Source organism: Gorilla gorilla, chromosome 8, assembly GCF_029281585.2.
Source record: "Gorilla gorilla gorilla isolate KB3781 chromosome 8, NHGRI_mGorGor1-v2.1_pri, whole genome shotgun sequence".
In the NCBI taxonomy this organism is placed as follows: domain Eukaryota; kingdom Metazoa; phylum Chordata; class Mammalia; order Primates; family Hominidae; genus Gorilla; species Gorilla gorilla.
Window position 1 is genome coordinate 14,043,515 of NC_073232.2, and position 22,312 is coordinate 14,065,826.

The 22,312-nt window shown below is 38.5% G+C and overlaps 1 protein-coding gene, 1 long non-coding RNA gene and 1 other non-coding gene across 7 annotated transcripts in view; 1 reads left to right on the plus strand and 2 right to left on the minus strand.

Moving 5' to 3' along the window:
• LOC129525180 (uncharacterized) overlaps positions 1 to 21,725 on the minus strand; it is a 35,216-nt gene extending 13,491 nt beyond the window's left edge. The window contains exon 1 of the long non-coding RNA XR_010135147.1: positions 21,582 to 21,725. This is a non-coding gene — a long non-coding RNA (uncharacterized lncRNA). The remainder of the gene's footprint in view (positions 1 to 21,581) is intronic.
• AKR1C3 (aldo-keto reductase family 1 member C3) overlaps positions 1 to 22,312 on the plus strand; it is an 87,068-nt gene that overhangs the window by 52,442 nt on the left and 12,314 nt on the right. For all 5 annotated transcript variants that reach the window (XM_063709851.1, XM_055354060.2, XM_063709850.1 and 2 more), the window contains one exon: positions 21,252 to 21,490. In XM_063709851.1, the coding sequence (XP_063565921.1) occupies positions 21,407 to 21,490 (84 nt within the window). In that variant the 5' untranslated portion in view covers positions 21,252 to 21,406. The remainder of the gene's footprint in view (positions 1 to 21,251; positions 21,491 to 22,312) is intronic.
• LOC115936114 (U8 small nucleolar RNA) lies at positions 20,371 to 20,506 on the minus strand. Its single transcript, XR_004071695.1, has one exon. It is a non-coding gene; the product is annotated as a U8 small nucleolar RNA (small nucleolar RNA).

The window sequence follows — 22,312 nt, forward strand, 5'->3', positions numbered from 1 at the left end:
CTTCCAGTAGCCAGCCTGGATCATTGTACTTGTTCTGAGTTGCACAGGTGTTTTACTTTTGTGCCAGGTGGTTGGAAATAGGCACATAAAATGGAGCTATTTGTTTTAAAATCATTTCATTTATTGATGCTCTTGTCCAGTGTGTCTGCGGGTGGTATCTGCCTTCCCAGGGGGCAGGAGTGGGGCCCCCAACTGAGGAGCTCATGGTGCACTCTTAGCTTTTAAGACTTGTCATACAGGGTGCAATAAAACAAAATGTGCCACTCAAAATGTACTTTTTTGGTATATTTTGATCTTGCTGTTAAGAGGGGCTACAATTCAGAGAGGCTGCAGACACAGAAATAGCCCTGAAAAGCTTTCTTCTCTGGCAGAGATTTGCAAGTGCTGAGGAAATACACGTTAGTGAAGTGAACAGAGGATAAAAGCGTTTCTCTGAGGTGCACCTCCCCCCCCTTATCTGCCTAATTGGATCAAGGAAAGATTAACTCCCAGGAAAAACAGACTAAGATCCTGATGCTTTAAAGGTCTGACTGAGAAACTTCTCCATAGGCCACTGTCTATCTTCCTGAGGGCAGCTTGGGGAGCCCCTGAGAGACTCACATCTGTGTGGGGACAGCCTTGGCTCACCATGCATACCTCTCCCTCTCCCCCATTACCTGAGACCCCACCTCCCCGAGAGACCCCAAGCCCCTATTCTCTCTGTAGCCTCAGGATGTGATGAAATCTTCAATCATCTGGTCCTGCTTGGAGTCTCATATTTGCTGCTCCATATACATGTATATGAATTTATATGCATTTTATGTTAATTATTCCATTGTCAGTGTATCTTATGTAATCAAGTCACCAAAACTTCAGAAGGGCGAGGAAAGAGAATTATCTTTGCACCTTCAGGGGTATCTGCATGGTATGCAAAGCAGAAAAGTTAAAGGGAAATAATGAATCGGAGTCAGGGAATGAGCAAACATGACCTGGACAATGGCAATGAAGGAATTGTGCACGGCCTCTATACTGGTATTTACATAACTGAGGTCCATCAGTGCCAAGATGTTTGTCTTTTTTCTTCCCTTCCCTCTCACTGCACATGTCTGGACATAGGCCGGAAAGAGCATCTGGTTAAGATGTGGAGTAAGAACATCTGGTTAAGATGTGGAGATGGGAAACACTGTGTGGGAATGCGAATGAGTGTGTGAAAATGTTAAAAATCGTGTTGAGAAAAAAATCTTTCCTTGTGCAAGTATACTTACTTGCATAATTACCACCTTTAGTTTTGTAATTATAAGATTTCTCAGAGCCTGGCTGGGTGCGGTAGCTAATGTCTGTGATCCCAGCACGTTGGAAGGCTAAGGCAAGTGGATTGCTTGAGGCCAGGAGTTCATGACCAGCCTGGCCAACGTGGTGAAACCCCATCTTTAATAAAAATACAAAAATTAGCTGGGCATGGTGGCATGCACCTCTAGTCCCAGCTACTCATGAGGCTGAGGCAGAAGAATCGTTTGAACCCAGGAGGTGCAGGTTGCAGTAAGCTGAAATTGTACCACTGCACCACTCCAGCCTGGGTGACAGAGTGAGACTCCGTCTCAAACAAACAAACAAACAAACAAAAAAAGATTTCACAGAGCCTGCCATTGAATGTGTAGTGTTTAGGAAGGATGGAAGGATCTTAAGGAAGCCACTATCTGTGTCTCACTTTCTTCGTAGTGTTAGATGAACTTTCTTGTTGACACCTGACAGGAAGAGCCTCTGTATTGGACCACCATGTTTGTGCTCACTGTGTAGTAACAAACCAACACACCAAAATAGCGGGAGTTGCCACTGACAAAGAGTTGAATAATCAAATGATGGCCAAAGGAGGAGGTAGGATGCAACCTCAAATTCACTGCCCCAGGGAGTTTTAGAATGGGGTTTTCAAGGGACTTTTGGCAGATACAGGGCTGAGGAGTGGGGGGGTTGCTGATTAGTTAGGGTGTGGGGGATGAAAACATAAAGATATAGTAAGTGCATTCTAGGATCAAATCAGTTCCTTAAAGTGGGTATTTACACAGGATGGTATCAGTGGATCTGTTGGAATGCAGGATCTGGAAAATATGGAAAATTTGAAACTTCTTCACATTACAGAAGTTATCTATAGAAGTTAGGGCCTTGTAATACAGGCTATAAGCTGTTAAGCAGCTATAAGAAAGTGGCCTGTGGGGCCCAGCTGGTTAATGTTTAACTACCCTTCAACTCAAAAGCTTATGATTTTGCTAAAAACCTAGACATTCATTCAGTTTTATTGATTTTATAAGGATGGTGTCATCTTCATTAAACACATTTGTTCTGAGGGACAGTTGGGCTGCAGTGGCCATTGACTTATGTGGCCAAAATGCTTGCATTGACCAAAAACTTTCTTTCACATGAATAAAAATATTCTTCCAAAATAAGCACTTGTTTTGAGAGTCTCTGAAAAACAATCATTGTATATAAGAAATACATTTTGTGGTTAATGACATAATTTTACTTTACTCAGGGAAGGCTGTTTCTCTCAGTACATCGTTCAACTTTGGCACCAGCCAACATTCTCAGGACTCATATAAAGCCAACCAACTAAGCAAAATCCTGAGTATTGTTCACTAATCCTGATTCTGCCTCCTTTCTAGGTGTGAATTCAAAGGCAGCATTACTCCCCATTTTCTTCCCTCTCCTGTGTCTCTCCCCTGAGGCTTCTCTGCAAAGCATCACTGCCCAGCTTAGCATCTGTCCTGGGCACTGGTAATAATGTGGTACCATTCATCCTCTCCTAGCATTTGATCACTCATCAGGAGCCCTCAGCTCCATGGGGAAGAGGACAGAAGAAGAAACCAGTGAGCTCCTGATTTCTTGCTTCTTTCTGTCAGTATTTTTTCTAATATCTCCAAGTTGCAAGAGAGAAGTAGAAGCTACATGGCATTCACCCTAAACCTACTTGCATGATGCATTCTGTTTGTCTTAGAAGGATCATTGTACTTTATCATAAGAGGAAAAAACATTCTCCATTCTAGCAATTCTCTGGATGATTCTGCCTTAAATAGAGGGAGTTTTACTGTCTAGATTGAGCTTCTGCTCCTTGGTCCACTCCTCTTGAAACTTTACTGAGGCTGTTTATTAAATCTAGGACTCTTTTTGAGGAACCTTTAGGGTTTTCTAGGTATATAATCCTGTCATCAGCAAACAAAAATAATCTGATTTCTTATTTTTGCTACTTAAATGCTTTTTACTTATTTTCTTTACCTGATTGCCATGAATAGTACTTCCAATTTTGTGTTGAATAGGATTGGTGGAGTGGACATCCTTGTCTTGTTCCAGTTCTTAGGGGAAAGGTTTTCAAGTTTTCTCCATGCAATATGACATTGACTGTTAATTTGTCCTAGATGTCCCTTATTATTTTGAGTCATGTTCCCTTGATGTCTAGTTTACTGAGAGTTTTTATCATAAAGGTTTTATGTTGCATTTTATCAAAACTCGGCATCTGTTGGGATGATCTTTTTTTTGCTTTTAATCATGTTTATATGGTGAATCGTGGTGTAATCACGTTCAGTGATTTGTGTATGTTTAATCATCCTTGCATCCCTGGAATGAAATCCATTTGGTCATGATGAATTATCTTTTTGATGTGCTATTGGATTTAGTTTGCTAGTATTTTGTTAAGAATATTTGTGACCATGTTTTCCAAGGATATGTTCCTCTAGTTTTATTTTTCTGTTCTGTGTTTGCCTGATTTTGGTATCAGGATGATACTAGTTTAGTAGAACAATTAGGGAGGAATGCCTCCACAATTTTTTAAAAGAGATTCCATAAAATTGGTACCAGCTCTTCTTTGCATGTGTGGCAGAATTGAGTTGTGAATCCCTCTGGTCCCGTGCTATTTTTCACTAGAAAATTTTTAATTACTGATTTGATTTAATTACAGAGTATTTTTCATTACTCATTATGGGTCTGCTCTGGATTTCTATTTCTTCCTGATTCAATGTTGGGAGGTTGTGTGTTTCCAGGAATTTATCTATTTTCTCTATTTTTTTTTATTATTATACTTTAAGTTTTAGGGTACATGTGCACAACGTGCAGGTTTGTTACATATGTATACATGTGCCATGTTGGTGTGCTGCACCCATTAACTTGTCATTTAGCATTAGATATATCTCCTAATGCTATCCCTCCTCACTCACCCCACCCCAAAACAGTCCCCGGTGTGTGATGTTCCTCTTCCTGTGTCCATGTGTTCTCATTGTTCAATTCCCACCTATGAGTGAGAACATGCAGTGTTTGGTTTTTTGTCCTTGTGATAGTTTGCTGAGAATGATGGTTTCCAGTTTCATCCATGTCCCTAAAAAGGGCATGAACTCATCATTTTTTATGGCTGCATAGTATTCCATGGTGTATAGGTGCCACATTTTCTTTCTTTTTTTACTTTAAGTTTTAGGGTACATGTGCACATTGTGCAGGTTACTTACATATGTATACATGTGCCATGCTGGTGCACTGCACCCACTAACTCGTCATCTAGCATTAGGTATATCTCCCGATGCTATCTCTCCCCCCACCCCCAACCCCACAACAGTCCCCAGAGTGTGATATTCCCCTTCCTGTGTCCATGTGATCTCATTGTTCAGTTCCCACCTATGAGTGAGAATATGCGGTGTTTGGTTTTTTCTTCTTGCGATAGTTTACTGAGAATGATGATTTCCAATTTCATCCATGTCCCTACAAAGGACATGAACTCATCATTATTTATGGCTGCATAGTATTCCATGGTGTATATGTGCCACATTTTCTTAATCCAGTCTATCATTGTTGGACATTTGGGTTGGTTCCAAGTCTTTGCTATTGTGAATAATGCCTCAATAAACATACGTGTGCATGTGTCTTTAGAGCAGTATGATTTATAGTCCTTTGGGTATATACCCAGTAATGGGATGACTGGGTCAAATGGTATTTCCAGTTCTAGATCCCTGAGGAATCGCCACACTGACTTCCACAATGGTTGAACTAGTTGACAGTCCCACCAACAGTGTAAAAGTGTTCCTATTTCTCCACATCCTCTCCAGCACCTGTTGTTTCCTGACTTTTTAATGATCGCGATTCTAACTGGTGTGAGATGGTATCTCATTGTGGTTTTGATTTGCATTTCTCTGATGGCCAGTGATGATGAGCATTTTTTCATGTGTTTTTTGGCTGCATAAATGTCTTCTTTTGAGAAGTGTCTGTTCATGTCTTTCGCCCACTTTTTGATGGGGTTGTTTTTTTCTTGTAGATTTGTTTGAGTTCATTGTAGATTCTGGATATTAGCCCTTTGTCAGATGAGTAGGTTGTGAAAATTTTCTCCCATTTTGTAGGTTGCCTGTTCACTCTGATGGTAGTTTCTTTTGCTGTGCAGAAGCTCTTTAGTTTAATTAGATCCCATTTGTCAATTTTGTCTTTTGTTGCCATTGCTTTTGGTGTTTTAGACATGAATTCCTTGCCCATGCCTATGTCCTCAATGGTAATGCCTAGGTTTTCTTCTAGGGTTTTTATGGTTTTAGGTATAACATTTAAGTCTTTAATCCATCTTGAATTGATTTTGGTATAAGGTGTAAGGAAGGGATCCAGTTTCAGCTTTCTACATATGGCTAGCCAGTTTTCACAGCACCATTTATTAAATAGGGAATCCTTTCCCCATCACTTGTTTTTCTCAGGTTTGTCAAAGATCAGATAGTTGTAGATATGTGGCATTATTTCTGAGGGCTCTGTTCTGTTCCATTGATCTATATCTCTGTTTTGGTACCAGTACCATGCTGTTTTGGTTACTGTAGCCTTGTAGTATAGTTTGAAGTCAGGTAGTGTGATGCCTCCAGCTTTGCTCTTTTGGCTTAGGATTGACTTGGCGATGCGGGCTCTTTTTTGGTTCCATATGAACTTTAAAGTCGTTTTTTACAATTCTGTGAAGAAAGTCATTGGTAGCTTGATGGGGATGGCATTGAATCTGTAAATTACCTTGGGCAGTATGGCCATTTTCACGATATTGATTCTTCCTATCCATGAGCATGGAATGTTCTTCCATTTCTTTGTATCCTCTTTTATTTCCTTCAGCAGTGGTTTGTAGTTCTCCTTGAAGAGGTCCTTCACATCCCTTGTAAGTTGGATTCCTAGGTATTTTATTCTCTTTGTAGCAGTTGTGAATGGGAGTTCACTCATGATTTGGCTCTATGTTTGTCTGTTGTTGGTGTATAAGAATGCTTGTGATTTTTGCACATTGATTTTGTATCCTGAGACTTTGCTGAAGTTGCTTATCAGCTTAAGGAGATTTTGGGCTGAGACAATGGGGTTTTCTAGATATACAATCATGTCATCTGCAAACAGGGACAATTTGACTTCCTCTTTTCCTAATTGAATACCCTTTATTTCCTTCTCCTGCCTAATTGCCCTGGCCAGAACTTCCAACACTATGTTGAATAGGAGTGGTGAGAGAGGGCATCCCTGCCTTGTGCCAGTTTTCAAAGGGAATGCTTCCAGTTTATGCCCATTCAGTATGATATTGGCTGTGGGTTTGTCATAGATAGCTCTTCTTATTTTGAAATACATGCCATCAATACCTAATTTATTGAGAGTTTTTAGCATGAAGGGTTGTTGAATTTTGTCAAAGGCTTTTTCTGCATCTATTGAGATAATCATGTGGTTTTTGTCTTTGGCTCTGTTTATATGCTGGATTACATTTAATGATTTGCATATATTGAACCAGCCTTGCATCCCAGGGATGAAGCCCACTTGATCATGGTGGATAAGCTTTTTGATGTGCTGCTGGATTCGTTTTGCCAGTATTTTATTGAGGATTTTTGCATCAATGTTCATCAAGGATATTGGTCTAAAATTCTCTTTTTTTGTTGTGTCTCTGCCTGGCTTTGGTATCAGAATGATGCTGGCCTCATGAAATGAGTTAGGGAGGATTCCCTCTTTTTCTATTGATTGGAATAGTTTCAGAAGGAATGGTACCAGTTCCTCCTTGTACCTCTGGTAGAATTCAGCTGTGAATCCATCTGGTCCTGGACTCTTTTTGGTTGGTAAGCTATTGATTATTGCCACAATTTCAGCTCCTGTTATTGGACTATTCATAGATTCAACTTCTTCCTGATTTAGTCTTGGGAGAGTGTATGTATTGAGGAATTTATCCATTTCTTCTAGATTTTCTAGTTTATTTGCGTAGAGTTGTTTGTAGTATTCCCTGATGGTAGTTTGTATTTCTGTGGGATCGGTGGTGATATCCCCTTTATCATTTTTTATTGCATCTATTTGATTCTTTTCTCTTTTTTTCTTTATTAGTCTTCCTAGCGGTCTATCAATTTTGTTGATCCTTTCAAAAAACCAGCTCCTGGATTCATTAATTTTTTGAAGGGATTTTTGTGTCTCTATTTCCTTCAGTTCTGCTCTGATTTTAGTTATTTCTTGCCTTCTGCTAGCTTTTGAATGTGTTTGCTCTTGCTTTTCTAGTTCTTTTAATTGTGCTGTTAGGGTGTCAATTTTGGATCTTTCCTGCTTTCTCTTGTGGGCATTTAGTGCTATAAATTTCCCTCTACACACTGCTTTGAATGTGTCCCGGAGATTCTGGTATGTTGTGTTTTTGTTCTCGTTGGTTTCAAAGAACACCTTTATTTCTGCCTTCATTTTGTTATGTACCCAGTAGTCATTCAGGAGCAGGTTGTTCAGTTTCCATGTAGTTGAGCAGTTTTGAGTGAAATTCTTAATCCTCAGTTCTAGTTTGATTGCACTATTGTCTGAGAGATAGTTTGTTATAACTTCTGTTTTTGTACATTTGCTGAGGACAGCTTACTTCCAACTCTGGTCAATTTTGGAATAGGTGTGGTGTGGTGCTGAAAAAAATGTATATTCTGTTGATTTGGGTTGGAGAGTTCTGTAGATGTCTGTTAGGTCCACTTGGTGCAGAGCTGAGTTCAATTCCTGGGTATCCTTGTTGACTTTCTGTCTCGTTGATCTGTCTAATGTTGACAGTGGGGTGTTAAAGTCTCCCATTATTAATGTGTGGGAGTCTAAGTCTCTTTGTAGGTCACTCAGGACTTGCTTTATGAATCTTTGTACTCCTGTATTGGGTGCATATATATTTAGGATAGTTAGCTCTTCTTGTTGAATTGATCCCTTTACCATTATGTAATGGCCTTCTTTGTCTCTTTTGATCTTTGTTGGTTTAAAGTCTGTTCTATCAGAGACTAGGATTGCAACCCCTGCCTTTTTTTGTTTTCCATTGGCTTGGTAGATCTTCCTCCATCCTTTTATTTTGAGCCTATGTGTGTCTCTACACGTGAGATGGGTTTCCTGAATACAGCACACTGATGGGTCTTGACTCTTTATCCAGTTTGCCAGTCTGTGTCTTTTAATTGGAGCATTTAGTCCACTTACATTTAAAGTTAATATTGTTATGTGTGAATTTGCTCCTATCATTATGATGTTAGCTGGTTATTTTGCTCGTTAGTTGATGCAGTTTCTTCCTAGTCTCGATGGTCTTTACATTTTGGCGTGATTTTGCAGCGGCTGGTACCGGTTGTTCCTTTCCATGTTTAGTGCTTCCTTCAGGAGCTCTTGTAAGGCAGGCCTGGTGGTGACAAAATCTCTCAGCATTTGCTTGTCTGTAAAGTATTTTATTTCTCCTTCACTTATGAAGCTTAGTTTGGCTGGATATGAAATTCTGGGTTGAAAATTCTTTTCTTTAAGAATGTTGAATATTGGCCCCCACTCTCTTCTGGCTTGTAGGGTTTCTGCCAAGAGATCTGCTGTTATTCTGATGGGCTTCACTTTGAGGGTAACCTGACCTTTCTCTCTGGCTGCCCTTAACATTTTTTCCTTCATTTCAACTTTGGTGAATCTGACAATTATGTGTCTTGGAGTTGCTCTTCTTGAGGAGTATCTTTATGGTGTTCTCTGTATTTCCTGAATCTGAACGTTGGCCTGCCTTTCTAGATTGGGGAAGTTCTCCTGGATAATATCCTGCAGAGTGTTTTCCAACTTGGTTCCACTCTCCCCATCACTTTCAGGTACACTAGTCAGACATAGATTTGGTCTTTTCACATAGTCCCATATTTCTTGGAGGCTTTGCTCATTTCTTTTTATTATTTTTTCTCTAGACTTCCCTACTCGCTTAATTTCATTCATTTCATCTTCCATCACTGATACCCTTTCTTCCAGTTGATCTCATCGGCTCCTGAGGCTTCTGCATTCTTCACGTAGTTCTCGAGCCTTGGTTTTCAGCTCCATCAGCTCCTTTAAGCACTTCTCTCTATTGGTTATTCTAGTTATACATTCGTCTAAATTTTTTTCAAAGTTTTCAACTTCTTTGCCTTTGGTTTTAATGTCCTCCCGTAGCTCAGAGTAATTTGATTGTCTGAAGCCTTCTTCTCTCAGCTCGTCAAAGTCATTCTCCATCCAGCTTTGTTCCGTTGCTGGTGAGGAACTGCACTCCTTTGGAGGAGGAGAGGCGCTCTGCTTTTTAGAGTTTCCAGTTTTTCTGTTCTGTTTTTTCCCCATCTTTGTGGTTTTATCTACTTTTGGTCTTTGATGATGGTGATGTACAGATGGGTTTTTGGTGTGGATGTCCTTTCTGTTTGTTAGTTTTCCTTCTAACAGACAGGACCCTCAGCTGCAGGTCTGTTGGAGTACCCTGCCGTGTGAGGTGTCAGTGTGCCCCTGCTGTGGGGTGCCTCCCAGTTAGGCTGCTCGGGGGTCAGGGGTCAGGGACCCACTTGAGGAGGCAGTCTGCCTGTTCTCAGATCTCCAGCTGCATGCTGGGAGAACCACTGCTCTCTTCAAAGCTGTCAGACAGGGACATTTAAGTCTGCAGAGGTTACTGCTTTTTGTTTGTCTGTCTGTGCCCTGCCCCCAGAGGTGGAGCCTACAGAGGCAGGCAGGCCTCCTTGAGCTGTGGTGGGCTCCACCCAGTTCGAGCTTCCAGGCTTCTTTGTTTACCTAATCAAGCCTGGGCAATGGCGGGCGCCCCTCCCCCAGCCTCGCTGCCGCCTTGCAGTTTGATCTCAGACTGCTGTGCTAGCAATCAGCGAGACTCCATTGGCATAGGACCCTCTGAGCTAGGTGTGGGATATAATCTCGTGGTGTGCCATTTTATAAGCCCATCGGAAAAGTACAGTATTCGGGTGGGAGTGACCCGATTTTCCAGGTGCCGTCCATCACCCCTTTCTTTGACTCAGAAAGGGAACTCCCTGACCCCTTGCACTTCCCAAGTGAGGCAATGCCTCACCCTGCTTCAGCTCGCGCATGGTGCGTCCACCCACTGACCTGTGCCCACCGTCTGGCACTCCATAGTGAGATGAACCTGGTACCTCAGATGGAAATGCAGAAATCACCCGTCTTCTGCTCACGCTGGGAGCTGTAGACCAGAGCTATTCCTATTCGGCCATCTTGGCTCCTCCCCAGGTGCCACATTTTCTTAATCCAGTCTATTGTTGTTGGACATGTGGGTTGGTTCCAAGTCTTTGCTATTGTGAATAGTGCCGCTATAAACATACATGTTCACGTGTCTTTATAGCAGCATGATTTATAATCCTTTGGGTATATACCCAGTAATGGGATGGCTGGGTCAAATGGTATTTCCAGTTCTAGATCCCTGAGGAATTGCCACACTGACTTCCACAATGGTTGAACTAGTTGACAGTCCCACCAACAGTGTAAAAGTGTTCCTATTTCTCCACGTCCTCTCCAGCACCTGTTGTTTCTTGACTTTTTAATGATCGCCATTCTAACTGGTGTGAGATGGTATCTCATTGTGGTTTTGATTTGCATTTCTCTGATGGCCAGTGATGGTGAGCATTTTTTCATGTGTTTTTTGGCTGCATAAATGTCTTCTTTTGAGAAGTGTCTGTTCATGTCTTTTGCCCACTTTTTGATGGGGTTGTTTGATTTTTTTCTTGTAAATTTGTTTTGAGTTCATTGTAGATTCTGGATATTAGCCCTTTGTCAGATAAGTAGGCTGCAAAAATTTTCTCCCATTCTGTAGGTTGCCTGTTCATGCTGATGGTAATTTCTTTTGCTGTCAGAAGCTCTTTAGTTTAATTAGATCCCATTTGTCAATTTTGTCTTTTGTTGCCATTGCTTTTGGTGTTTTAGACATGAAGTCCTTGCCCACGCCTATGTCCTCAATGGTATTGCCTAGGTTTTCTTCTAGGGTTTTTATGGTTTTAGGACTACATGTAAGTCTTTTATCCATCTTGAATTAATTTTTGTATAAGGTGTAAGGAAGGGATCCAGTTTCAGCTTTCTACATGTGGCTAGCCAGTTTTCCCAGCATCATTTATTAAATAGGGAATCCTTTCCCCATTGCTTGTTTTTCTCAGGTTTGTCAAAGATCAGATAGTTGTAGATATGTGGCATTATTTCTGAGGGCTCTGTTCTGTTCCATTGATCTATATCTCTGTTTTGGTACCAGTACCATGCTGTTTTGGTTACTGTAGCCTTGTAGTATAGTTTGAAGTCAGGTAGCGTGATGCCTCCAGCTTCGTTCTTTTGGCTTAGGATTGCCTTGGCGATGCAGGCTCTTTTTTGGTTCCATATGAACTTTAAAGTCGTTTTTTCCAGTTTTGTGAAGAAAGTCATTGGTAGCTTGACGGGGATGGCATTGAATCTATAAATTACCTTGGACAGTATGGCCATTTTCATGATATTGATTCTTCCTACCCATGAGCATGGAATATTCTTCCATTTCTTTGTATCCTCTTTTATTTCATTGAGTAGTGGTTTGTAGTTCTCCTTGAAGAGGTCCTTTACATCTCTTGTAAGTTGGATTCCTAGGTATTTTATTCTCTTTGAAGCAATTATGAATAGGAGTTCACTCATGATTTGGCTCTCTGTTTTTCTTTTATTGTTGTATAAGAATGCTTGTGATTTTTGCACTTTGATTTTTTATCCTGCGACTTTGCTGAAGTTGCTTATCAGCTTAAGGAGATTTTGGGCTGAGACAATGGGGTTTTCTAGATATACAATCATGTCATCTGCAAACAGGGACAATTTGACTTCCTCTTTTCCTAATTGAATACCCTTTATTTCCTTCTCCTGCCTGATTGCCCTGGCCAGAACTTCCAACACTATGTTGAATAGGAGTGGTGAGAGAGGGCATCCCTGTCTTGTGCCAGTTTTCAAAGGGAATGCTTCCAGTTTTTGCCCATTCAGTATGATATTGGCTGTGGGTTTGTCATAGATATCTTTTTTATTTTGAAATACGTGCCATCAATACCTAATTTATTGAGAGTTTTTAGCATGAAGGGTTGTTGAATTTTGTCAAAGGCCTTTTCTGCATCTATTGAGATAATCATGTGGTTTTTGTCTTTGGTTCTGTTTATATGCTCGATTACATTTATTGATTTGCATATGTTGAACCAGTCTTGCATCCCAGGGATGAAGCCCACTTGATTATGGTGGATAAGCTTTTTGATGTGCTGCTGGATTCGTTTTGCCAGCATTTTATTGAGGATTTTTGCATCGATTTCATCAGGGATATTGGTCTAAAATTCTCTTTTTTGGTTGTGTCTCTTCCAGGCTTTGGTATCAGGATGATGCTGGCCTCATGAAATGAGTTAGGGAGGATTCCCTTTTTTTCTGTTGATTGGAATAGTTTCAGAAGGAATGGTACCAGCTCTTCTTTGTACCTCTGGTAGAATTCAGCTGTGAATCCATCTGGTCCTGGACTTTTTTTGGTTGGTAAGCTATTGATTATTGCCTCAATTTCAGAGACTGTTATTGGTCTATTCAGAGATTCAACTTCTTCCTGGTTTAGTCTTGGGAGGATGTGTGTGTCAAGGAGTTTATCCATTTCTTCTAGATTTTCTAGTTTATTTGCACAGAGGTGTTTACAGTATTCTCTGATGGTAGTTTGTATTTCTGAGGGATCGGTGGTGATATCCCCTTTATCATTTTTTATTGCATCTATTTGATTCTTCTCCCTTTTCTTTTTTATTAGTCTTGCTAGCGGTCTATCAGTTTTGTTGATCTTTTCAAAAAACCAGCTCCTGGTTTCATTAATTTTTTGAAGGGTTTTTTGTGTCTCTATTTCCTTCAGTTCTGCTCTGATTTTAGTTATTTCTTGCCTTCTGCTAGCTTTTGAATATGTTTGCTCTTGCTTTTCTAGCTCTTTTAATTGTGATGTTAGGGTGTCAGTTTTAGATCTTTCCTGCTTTCTCTTGTGGGCATTTAGTGCTATAAATTTCCCTCTACACACTGCTCTTAATGTGTCCCAGAGATTCCGGTATGTTGTGTCTTTGTTCTCATTGGTTTCAAAGAACATCTTTATTTCTGCCTTCATTTCATTATTTACCCAGTAGTCATTCAGGAGCAGGTTGTTCAGTTTCCATGTAGTTGAGCAGTTTTGAGTGAGTTTCTTAATCCTGAGTTCTAGTTTGATTGCACTGTGGTCTTAGAGACAGTTTGTTATCGTTTACATTTGCTGAGGAGAGCTTTACTTCCAACTATGTGGTCAATTTTGGAGTAGGTGTGGTGTGGTGCTGAAAAGAATGTATGTTCTATTGATTTGGGGTGGAGAGTTCTGTAGATGTCTATTAGGTCCACTTGGTGCAGAGCTGAGTTCAATTCCTGGGTATCCTTGTTAACTTTCTGTCTCCTTGTTCTATCTAATGTTGACAGTGGGGTGTTAAAGTCTCCCAATATTATTTTGTGGGAATCTAAGTCTCTTTGTAGGTCACTAAGGACTTGCTTTATGAATCTGGGTGCTCCTGTATTGGGTGCATATATATTTAGGATAGTTAGCTCTTCTTGTTGAATTGATCCTTTTACCATTATGTAGTGGCCTTCTTCGTCTCTTTTGATCTTTGTTGGTTTAAAGTCTGTTTTATCTGAGACTAGGATTGCAACCCCTGCCTTTTTTTGTTTTCCATTTGCTTGGTAGATCTTACTCCATCCCTTTATTTTGAGCCTATGTGTGTCTCTGCATGTGAGATGGGTTTCCAGCACACTGATGGGTCTTGACTCTTTATCCAATTTGCCAGTCTGTCTTTTAATTGGAGCATTTAGCCCATTTACATTTAAAGTTAATATTGTTATGTGTGAATTTGATCCTGTCATTATGATGTTAGCTGGTTATTTTGCTCGATAGTTGATGCAGTTTCTTCCTAGCCTCGCTGGTCTTTTCAATTTGGCATGTTTTTGCAGTGGCTGGTACCGGTTGTTCCTTTCCATGTTTATTGCTTCCTTCAGGAGCTCCTTTAGGGCAGGGCTGGTGGTGACAAAGTCTCTATATTTTCTAGTTTGTGCAGATAGAAATGTTTACAGGAGTCACTGATACTCTCTTGTATTTCTCTGATATCAGTTTTAATGTCACCTTTATCATTTCTTTTTTTTTTTTTTTTTTTTTTTTGAGGCTCGCTCTGTTGCCCAGGCTGGAGTGCAGTGGGGCAATCTCAGCTCACTGAAACCTTCACCTCCCAGGTTCAAGCGATTCTTCTGCCTCAGCCTTCCAAGTAGCTGAGATTACAGGCACAAACCACCAAGCCTGGCTACTGTTTCTTGTATTTTTAGTAGAGACGGGGTTTCACCATGTTGGCCAGGCTAGTCTCGAACTCTTGACCTCAAGTGACCCTGCCTAAGCCTTCCAAAGTGCTGGGATTACAGACGTAAACCACTGTGCCCAGCCTCACCTTTATCTTTTCTGTATTGTATTTTTTTGAATATTCTTTTTTTTTCTTTGTTAGCTAGCTGACTATCAATTTTGTTTATCCTTTCAAAGAACCAAATTTTTGTCTCATTGATCCTTTATACCTATTTTTTTTCTTGTCTCAATTTCATTTAGTTATGGTGTGACCATTCTTATTTCTTTTCTTCTGCTAACTTTGGGTTTGGTTTGCTCTTATTTTTCTAGTTCCTTAGAAGTGACTTTAGGTGGTGAGTTTGAGGTCTTTCTATCTTTTCAGGGAGGCTTTAACACTATAAATTTATCTCTTAGCACTGCTTTCCCATATCCGAGAGATTTTGGCATGTTGTAAGTCTATTTTCATTCATTTCAAAAAATCTTTTGAATTCTGAATTTCATTGTTTACCCAAAAGTTTTTCAGGGACACATTGTTTAATTTTTCATGCACTTGTATAGCTTTGAGAGTTCCTCTTGATATTGATTTCTAATTTTATTCAACTTCAGTCTGAAAAAATACTTGATATGATTTTGACTTTTTAATTTTATTGAGACTTGCTTTATAACCAAGGATGTGGTCAATTTTTGAGAATGGTTCATGTGCAGGTGAAAAAAATGTCTATTCTGTAGTTGTTAGGTAGAATGTTTTGTAAATGATGATGATGTCCATTTGGTTCATATTCCAGCTTAAGTCCAGAGAGTTTTATTTTTTGGCTGATTTTCTGTCTCAATGATCTGCAACATTTATAAGTGGGGTGTTGATGTCATTTACTATTATTGTACTTCTCCCAGTCTGTTTTCTTAGGTGTAGTAGTATTTCTTTTATGAATCTGGGTGCTCCAATATTGAATACATTTATATTTAGGATAGTTAAATCTTCTTGCTCTATGGAATCTTTATAATATAATGTTCTTCTCTGTCTTTTTAAAATATCATTGGTATTAAAGTCTGTTTTATCTAGTATAAGAATGGCTAGTCCTGCTTGCTGACATTGATATATCATGTAAATGAAAACAAATCTGTAGGTGTCATTAGACCTAATGGTAGATCTCCTGTAGGTAAAAGCTGTTGGGTCTTGTCCTTTTATCAAATTTTCTGTTCTATTTCTTTTAAGTGGAGGATTTAGGTAATTTATGCTCAAGGTTAACATAGATATATGAGCTTTTGTTTCTGTCATGGTCTTGTTAGCCAGTTGCTTTAGAGACTCAATTGTGCAATTACTGTATAGTAATTATGACCTGTGTACTTCATGTCCTTTTATGATGGTATCATCATATTTTTATATTTAAGATTCCTCTGAGCATTTCCTGAAGGGCTAGTCTAGTGGTGACAAATTCCCTTAAAATTTGCTTGTCTGTGAAAGATGGTTTCTCCATTTTTTTCTATAAAAAGGCTAAAAATAGGCCCCCAATATCTTCCGACTTTTAGGTTTTCTGCTGTTAAGTCTGTTTAGTATAATAGGATTTTCTTTAGAGGTGATTTGTAGCTTCTCTGTAGCTGCTTTTACAATTTGTTCGTTCTTATTGACCTTGGGTGGTCTGGTGACTTGTTGATGTACATTTGGCATAGTATCTTTCAGGTATTCTCTGAAGTTTTTGAATCTCATTTCTAAATGTCTATCAGGATAAAGAAAATATTTCTGCATTATTTCTTCTACTATGTTTTTCAAACTTCTTACTTCATCTTCCTTAGAAATGCTTATTAGTTGTAGATTTGATGGCTTTATATAATCCCATATTTCTCAAAGGCTTTGTTCATTTATAACAATTATTTTCTTTTTTAAATTTCTGACTGGATTAATTTGAAAGACTAGTCTTCAAGATATGAAATGCTTTGTTCTGCTGGTTTAGTCTACTCTCAAAGATTTAAACTGTATTTTAAAATTCCTTCAGTGAATTTTTTTGTTTTCAAATTTTTGGTTTTTTCCCAAAATAAGTATCTCTTTTTTTCTTTCCTTGATTGCTTTTGTAGTTTCTTTGTGTTTGTTTTTGACCTTCTCTGGATCTTATTGAGCTTTCTTATAATCCATACTTTGAATTCTATACCTGACGTTTCTCAATTTTATTTTGATTAGAGTCCATTTCTGGAGACTTAGTGTAATTTTTTGACGGTACCACAACATTCAGATTTTTTATGATGCAAGAATTCTTGTACTGGATTTTTTTCTCATTTGGAGAAGCCGAGAGTTCTTGGTTTGAATTTACATTCATTCCGATGGAATTCTTTTCTCTATTTTTGCTTTACACCTCCGCCCTTGAGGGTGTGATTGTAGAATATCATGAGTAGTGTATTCTGGCTTTGCTTCAATAGCCCTATGGCACTTCTGTTGGTAGGTTTTTACATTGAGTTGCGCAGTTCAATTCACAGGCCAGTAGAGGGTACTTATGAGTAAGAGCCAGCTGTGCCAAAGCAGATGGGTATATACTCGATCTTTGTTTACTGTGTGAGGCTTTCTGTTGTTTCAAGTGATGGGATGGACCGTGGAATGATCAGTGCCCTGAGCTTCCTATTCAGTGTGTGACAGAGATATAGCTGGGTAGAGCTGGAGTAGCTTAATTACCTGCAAATACCCCAGTGATGAGCACAGGCACCAGCCCAAAGAGAGGTTACCGGAGAAACTTCTGTTGTAAAGCATGAAGTTCTCTGTGGGGGTTAGGAAACTGCACTGATCCACAACCTGGGTAGTCAGTAACACAATCTGTTTCCCTAATACATCCCTGTCTTGGGCCTTGTGACTCTCAGTTCAGATGCACACTGCTGTCTATCTCCAGGCCACAGTGTAGCTGAGAGCCATAAAATAAAAAACTACTGTCCCATAGCTCTCTAAGGAAGTGATAATTGGGGTAGAACCTCTTCACCCAGTTCAATATAGACAGCTTTGTGGCTCTCATGTAGTGTGAGGTGGTAATGCTGCTTCTTCATGGAGATAGAAGGAGGGGCTCCACCTTTCAACACTTCTGTGTTGGTATCAGCTATATTGGTGTCATCTGGTTGGGTCAGCCCAGTCTCAGGACCCCAGGGAAGTGATCACATGCCAGCATTGTTATACTGGGTTGGGCAATTTTCCAATTTCAAATTTCACATTTCCCAGGCCCCTACATGGCAATGGAATGGCATGTAGGAGGAAGGAAGACTGATGAGTGGTGATGAAATTACAAGACAGAGTGAGACTGTTCTGTCCTAGAAGTCAGATGAAGAAATTGTTTTAAGAAGAAAAGAGTCAAATGCTATTAATAGGACAAGTAAGATGGAGACTCAACATTGACCATTGGGATTGACTACTGACCTTTACAAAGTCAAGAATGTTTTGATAGCATGATGGAGGCAAGAGTCAGAATAGTGTGCATTCAATAAAGTGTAGGATGAGAGTAATTAGATACACAGTGTAGAACATGTTCAAATAATGGGCTGTAAAGGGGACCAGACAATTGAGCAACCACCGAAGAAGAAAACGGAGTAAAATGAGGGTTATTTTTGTGATGACAGTAAAAACAGCATGCCTGTGTGCTCTTAGGAAGAACTTAGCAGAGAGAAAAAAACTGGTGATGCAGGAAAGAGAGAATGAGAATTGCTGAAATTACGTCCAAATTAGTTTTCTGTTCCTGCTGTAACAAATTACCACAAACGTTATGGCTTGAAACACCACAAATTAATTTTCTCAAAGTTCTGGAGACTAGAATTCCAAAGTCTGGTTCAATGGGCTAATGTCAATGTGGCCACAGGCCTAGACATGTATTTTTCAGAACATATCTCTAATGTTAGGTAATAGATGACTGCAATTACTTTGTCATTTTTTATTTATGTCTTTAGCTTTTTGTCCTTCATATCCTCATATCCTTAATTAACAATGTTTTTGTGTATGATTTTTAATAATATTTGTATTCCTTTCTCAATTGCTCTTTTATTTATTCTGTAGTTATTTTCTTTGTAGTTACTCTTGGGATTATATACAGCACCCTATAGTTATAACAATCTACTTTGAAAGCAATACCAATTTAACTGCAATCCTATACAAAACTTCTTCCACAGCTTCGTTTCCACTTCACATTATTGATTTCATGAATTACAAATTTATACATTGTGTACATGTTAACATAGATTTATGCTTACTTGTACACATTTGTATTTTAAACCTTGAAGAAGTGTAGAATAAAAGCAAACTTTCAAAAACACATATTTTCACATTTTGCCATATGTATACCTTTAGTAAAGGGCTTCATACTTCTATATGGTTTCAGGTTACTGTCTAAAATGCTTTTATTTTAAGCTGAATTAGTCCCTTAACCATTTCTTGCAAAGCAGATCAAATGGCAATGGACTCTTGCAGCTTTTATCTCACATTGTATTAATAACTTTCTAATTAAAAAAATAATTTTTGCCAAATATAGATTTCTTGGTTGGCAGCTTTATTTTTACCACATTAAATGTATTACCTATTACGTCCTTCAAATTGTCTAATCAAAAATCTGTTGATCATCTTGAACAGAATTTATTGTTCTGTACATAATACAGAGTTATGTTTCTCCTGCTGCTTTTAAGATAGTCTATTTGTCGCTGGCTTTTAGAGTTTGATTTTAATGTATGTGGGCCTTGGTCTCTTTATCTGAACTCCAATTCTTTAAGTTACTCACATATTTAGATTCATGTCTGTTGCCAGTTTGAGAACTTTTTGATGACTGTTTTCACCACATAATCTCTCCACCCCCATAGGCTCCTGCTTCTCCTTCTCAGAATCCAATGCTGTGTATACCACTTGGCTTGATGGTGTCCTACAAGCCCTTTAGGGTCTGTTCACATCTCTTTACTCTTTTTTTTTTTTTGCCTTAGACTCAAGGATGTAAAATGTCTTATCCCTAAACATGTATATTATATCTTCATTCTGCTCAAATTGCTGTTGAAATCCTCTAGTGAGATTTTCAATTCAGTTATATCGTTCAGCTCCAAAATTTGTTTGGTTTATTTTGTATAATTTCTACGTCATTGTTGATATACTCATTTTTCCATATATGCTTTTCCCAATTTCCTGTAGTTTTATTTCCATATTTTTAATTGGAAATTTTAGCATATTTAAGATAGTTGTTTTAAAACCTTTCTCTACTAATTTCAGTGCTCATGGTTCTTCAAAAATAATTTCTGTCAACTCGTTTTCTTTCTTATAAGGGACTGTGTTTTCCTGTTTCTTTACATACCTTATTATTTTATTTGAGCATTTCAAAATATAGACATTTTTCTAACTCTATATAGATTTGTTCCGTGTCATGACGATTATCAACTAATATGCTTGGTATGTTCTTAGTCTTAGCATAAGCCCAACATAAAACCCTAAGGCCTTGTCAGCAATTTTCTGAACGTGTATCTGCCTGGACTGTGTGTGCCCATTAGTAGTTCCCCCAAATACCTACTGGCTTTTGAATAGCTTACTATTTCAAAAATTCACACCCCAGCTTCCCCTCAATGGATTAGATGGACTATTGCACGTCTCTTACCCTAATCTCTTGCCCTTGGCGTCATACTGCATTTCTACTCAGCACCCCCATAAATAAATAAGTTTATTTTAGTCAATTTCAGATCACTTCTTGATGCATCCATGAGACAAGTAGGGGCCTTTTGATCCACCATATTGCTGAAATCACTCTGTAAAAGCTTTCAATGATTTTATATTATATTGTATCAATGTATAATAATTAACTTATTTCTCAACTTACTTTTTGGTTATTGTTTGAGGAAAAGTAAATAGAACGAAATCAGGGCATTGCAAGTTCTGACAACTCCAAGATGTTGATAATGTATTGTGCAAACTACATTCATCATGTTCTAATCTGCCCTCCAAAGGAAGCAACAAGTGAAAACTATCCCACATGAGAATTATTCATCCATTTATATGTAATTAATTTCCAGTTTTTCCTTACAAATAATGTTTAACAAGATGACAAATTATATAAAATGGTTATCAGTTTTTTGGCTAGTTACTTCTTGATAGTCTGTAATAAACCTGGTTGAAGAACAAATACTATTAAGGCACTGCTTGCATATATTAAATGATGTCCAAACTCCAAAAACTGTTAATAATTAACACTCCAATAAAAACTACACCAGAATTTATTTTTATTTGCACCCTCATCAGGATTACAGCTTTATCAGGACTGCACCTTCTTCAGAAATGAATATTTCTGTTACAACGCAAAGAAAGAAAAATCAAAATAAATTTTCTGATTGAAAATGTAAAAAGGCAAATATTTTTACAGTTTTAACTTTAATTTTTTATTGAGGACCAACTATTTGAAAAATTCTCATTAGTCATTCCTTTAAATTATGTGTATGTGAGAGAAAGATGTAAGATGGTTAATTATTTCAAATGATGCAGTATAAAGAAGGGGCATTATCACGGCAGAAACGAAAAAAGATATTTGTAGCTGGAGGTTTTTATAGTCTAACATATGGTTGCTGTTTGTTCTACAAATCCTTTCGAATAATTTAATATAGAGATTTCGAAAGAAAATAATACTTTAGATAGAAATTAATGAGTTTATTATAACCATATATTATAATAATTTACTTAGGAATTCTCTTTGATAAGAAACAAATGAACTGAATGCAATTTTCTCCACAGACCGTATAAGACTGCCTATGTACCTCCTCCTACATGCCATTGGTTAACCATCAGTCAGTTTGCAGGGGTGGGGGGAGGGGTTTCCTGCCCATGGTTTTTGTAATCTCTGAGGGGAAGAAGAAGCAAACATTTGCTAGTCAGACAAGTGACAGGGAATGGATTCCAAACACCAGTGTGTGAAGCTAAATGATGGCCACTTCATGCCTGTATTGGGATTTGGCACCTATGCACCTCCAGAGGTAAGAATAATTTCTTTTAGTTTTCAGATTTCAAAAGAATAAACCTAGTAGAAGTGAAACCCATATTGGGTTGTAAGGTTCGTGTTCCTACCTTACTCTGGATGACTCACTGGTCTAGGTTTCCTAGGCTAGAAGAAGAAAGTAGGCAATCCTTGTTCTGCATTGAGGTCCATTCCTATGGTCACGTACTGCTTATTTTTAGTTTGTGCACTGTTTCTTTCTTCTGTTCATGTCTAGTTCCCAGCTTGGCAGAATATGTAAAACTCAGCATTGAAGAACACTGTCGGTCATCTCCCTCTGGTGGAGATTAATTGCAATAGGAGTGATTTCTCTGTTTCTACAACTGAAGAAATCTTTCCATCTTCCAAGAACATACGATCCAGAGAAATATTTATAGCAAAAATTACTGGATATGGTGTGCACAAAACTGTCGGCAGAGTATCACTGTTCTGATGGGCAGCAGTGAGTGCCACCCAGTATTACCGGACCTGGCCTAGAGTTTCCACTGTACTACTTTCACTTTTAAAAAGAACTTCCTGAAAGAAAAAAATACAACCTCATTTTAAGTAAAATCTAGAACCTAACAAAGGAAAGTCTAAATTCTTAGTCCTTTTTTGTATGCATCATATTTGTATCAAAGTGGTAGGAGTGGTCTTCTGACACAAAAATGAACAAAATGGAGACCTCATTTTCTAGATAGAACTTGTATTCCAAGACTGTCCTCAGGCTACTAAGTGTGTGAATAGGAACTAATTATTGAAATTTGAGTCTCTCACTTTATCGATAAGTTGTGATGATCTACAAGGATACATTTTCTAGACC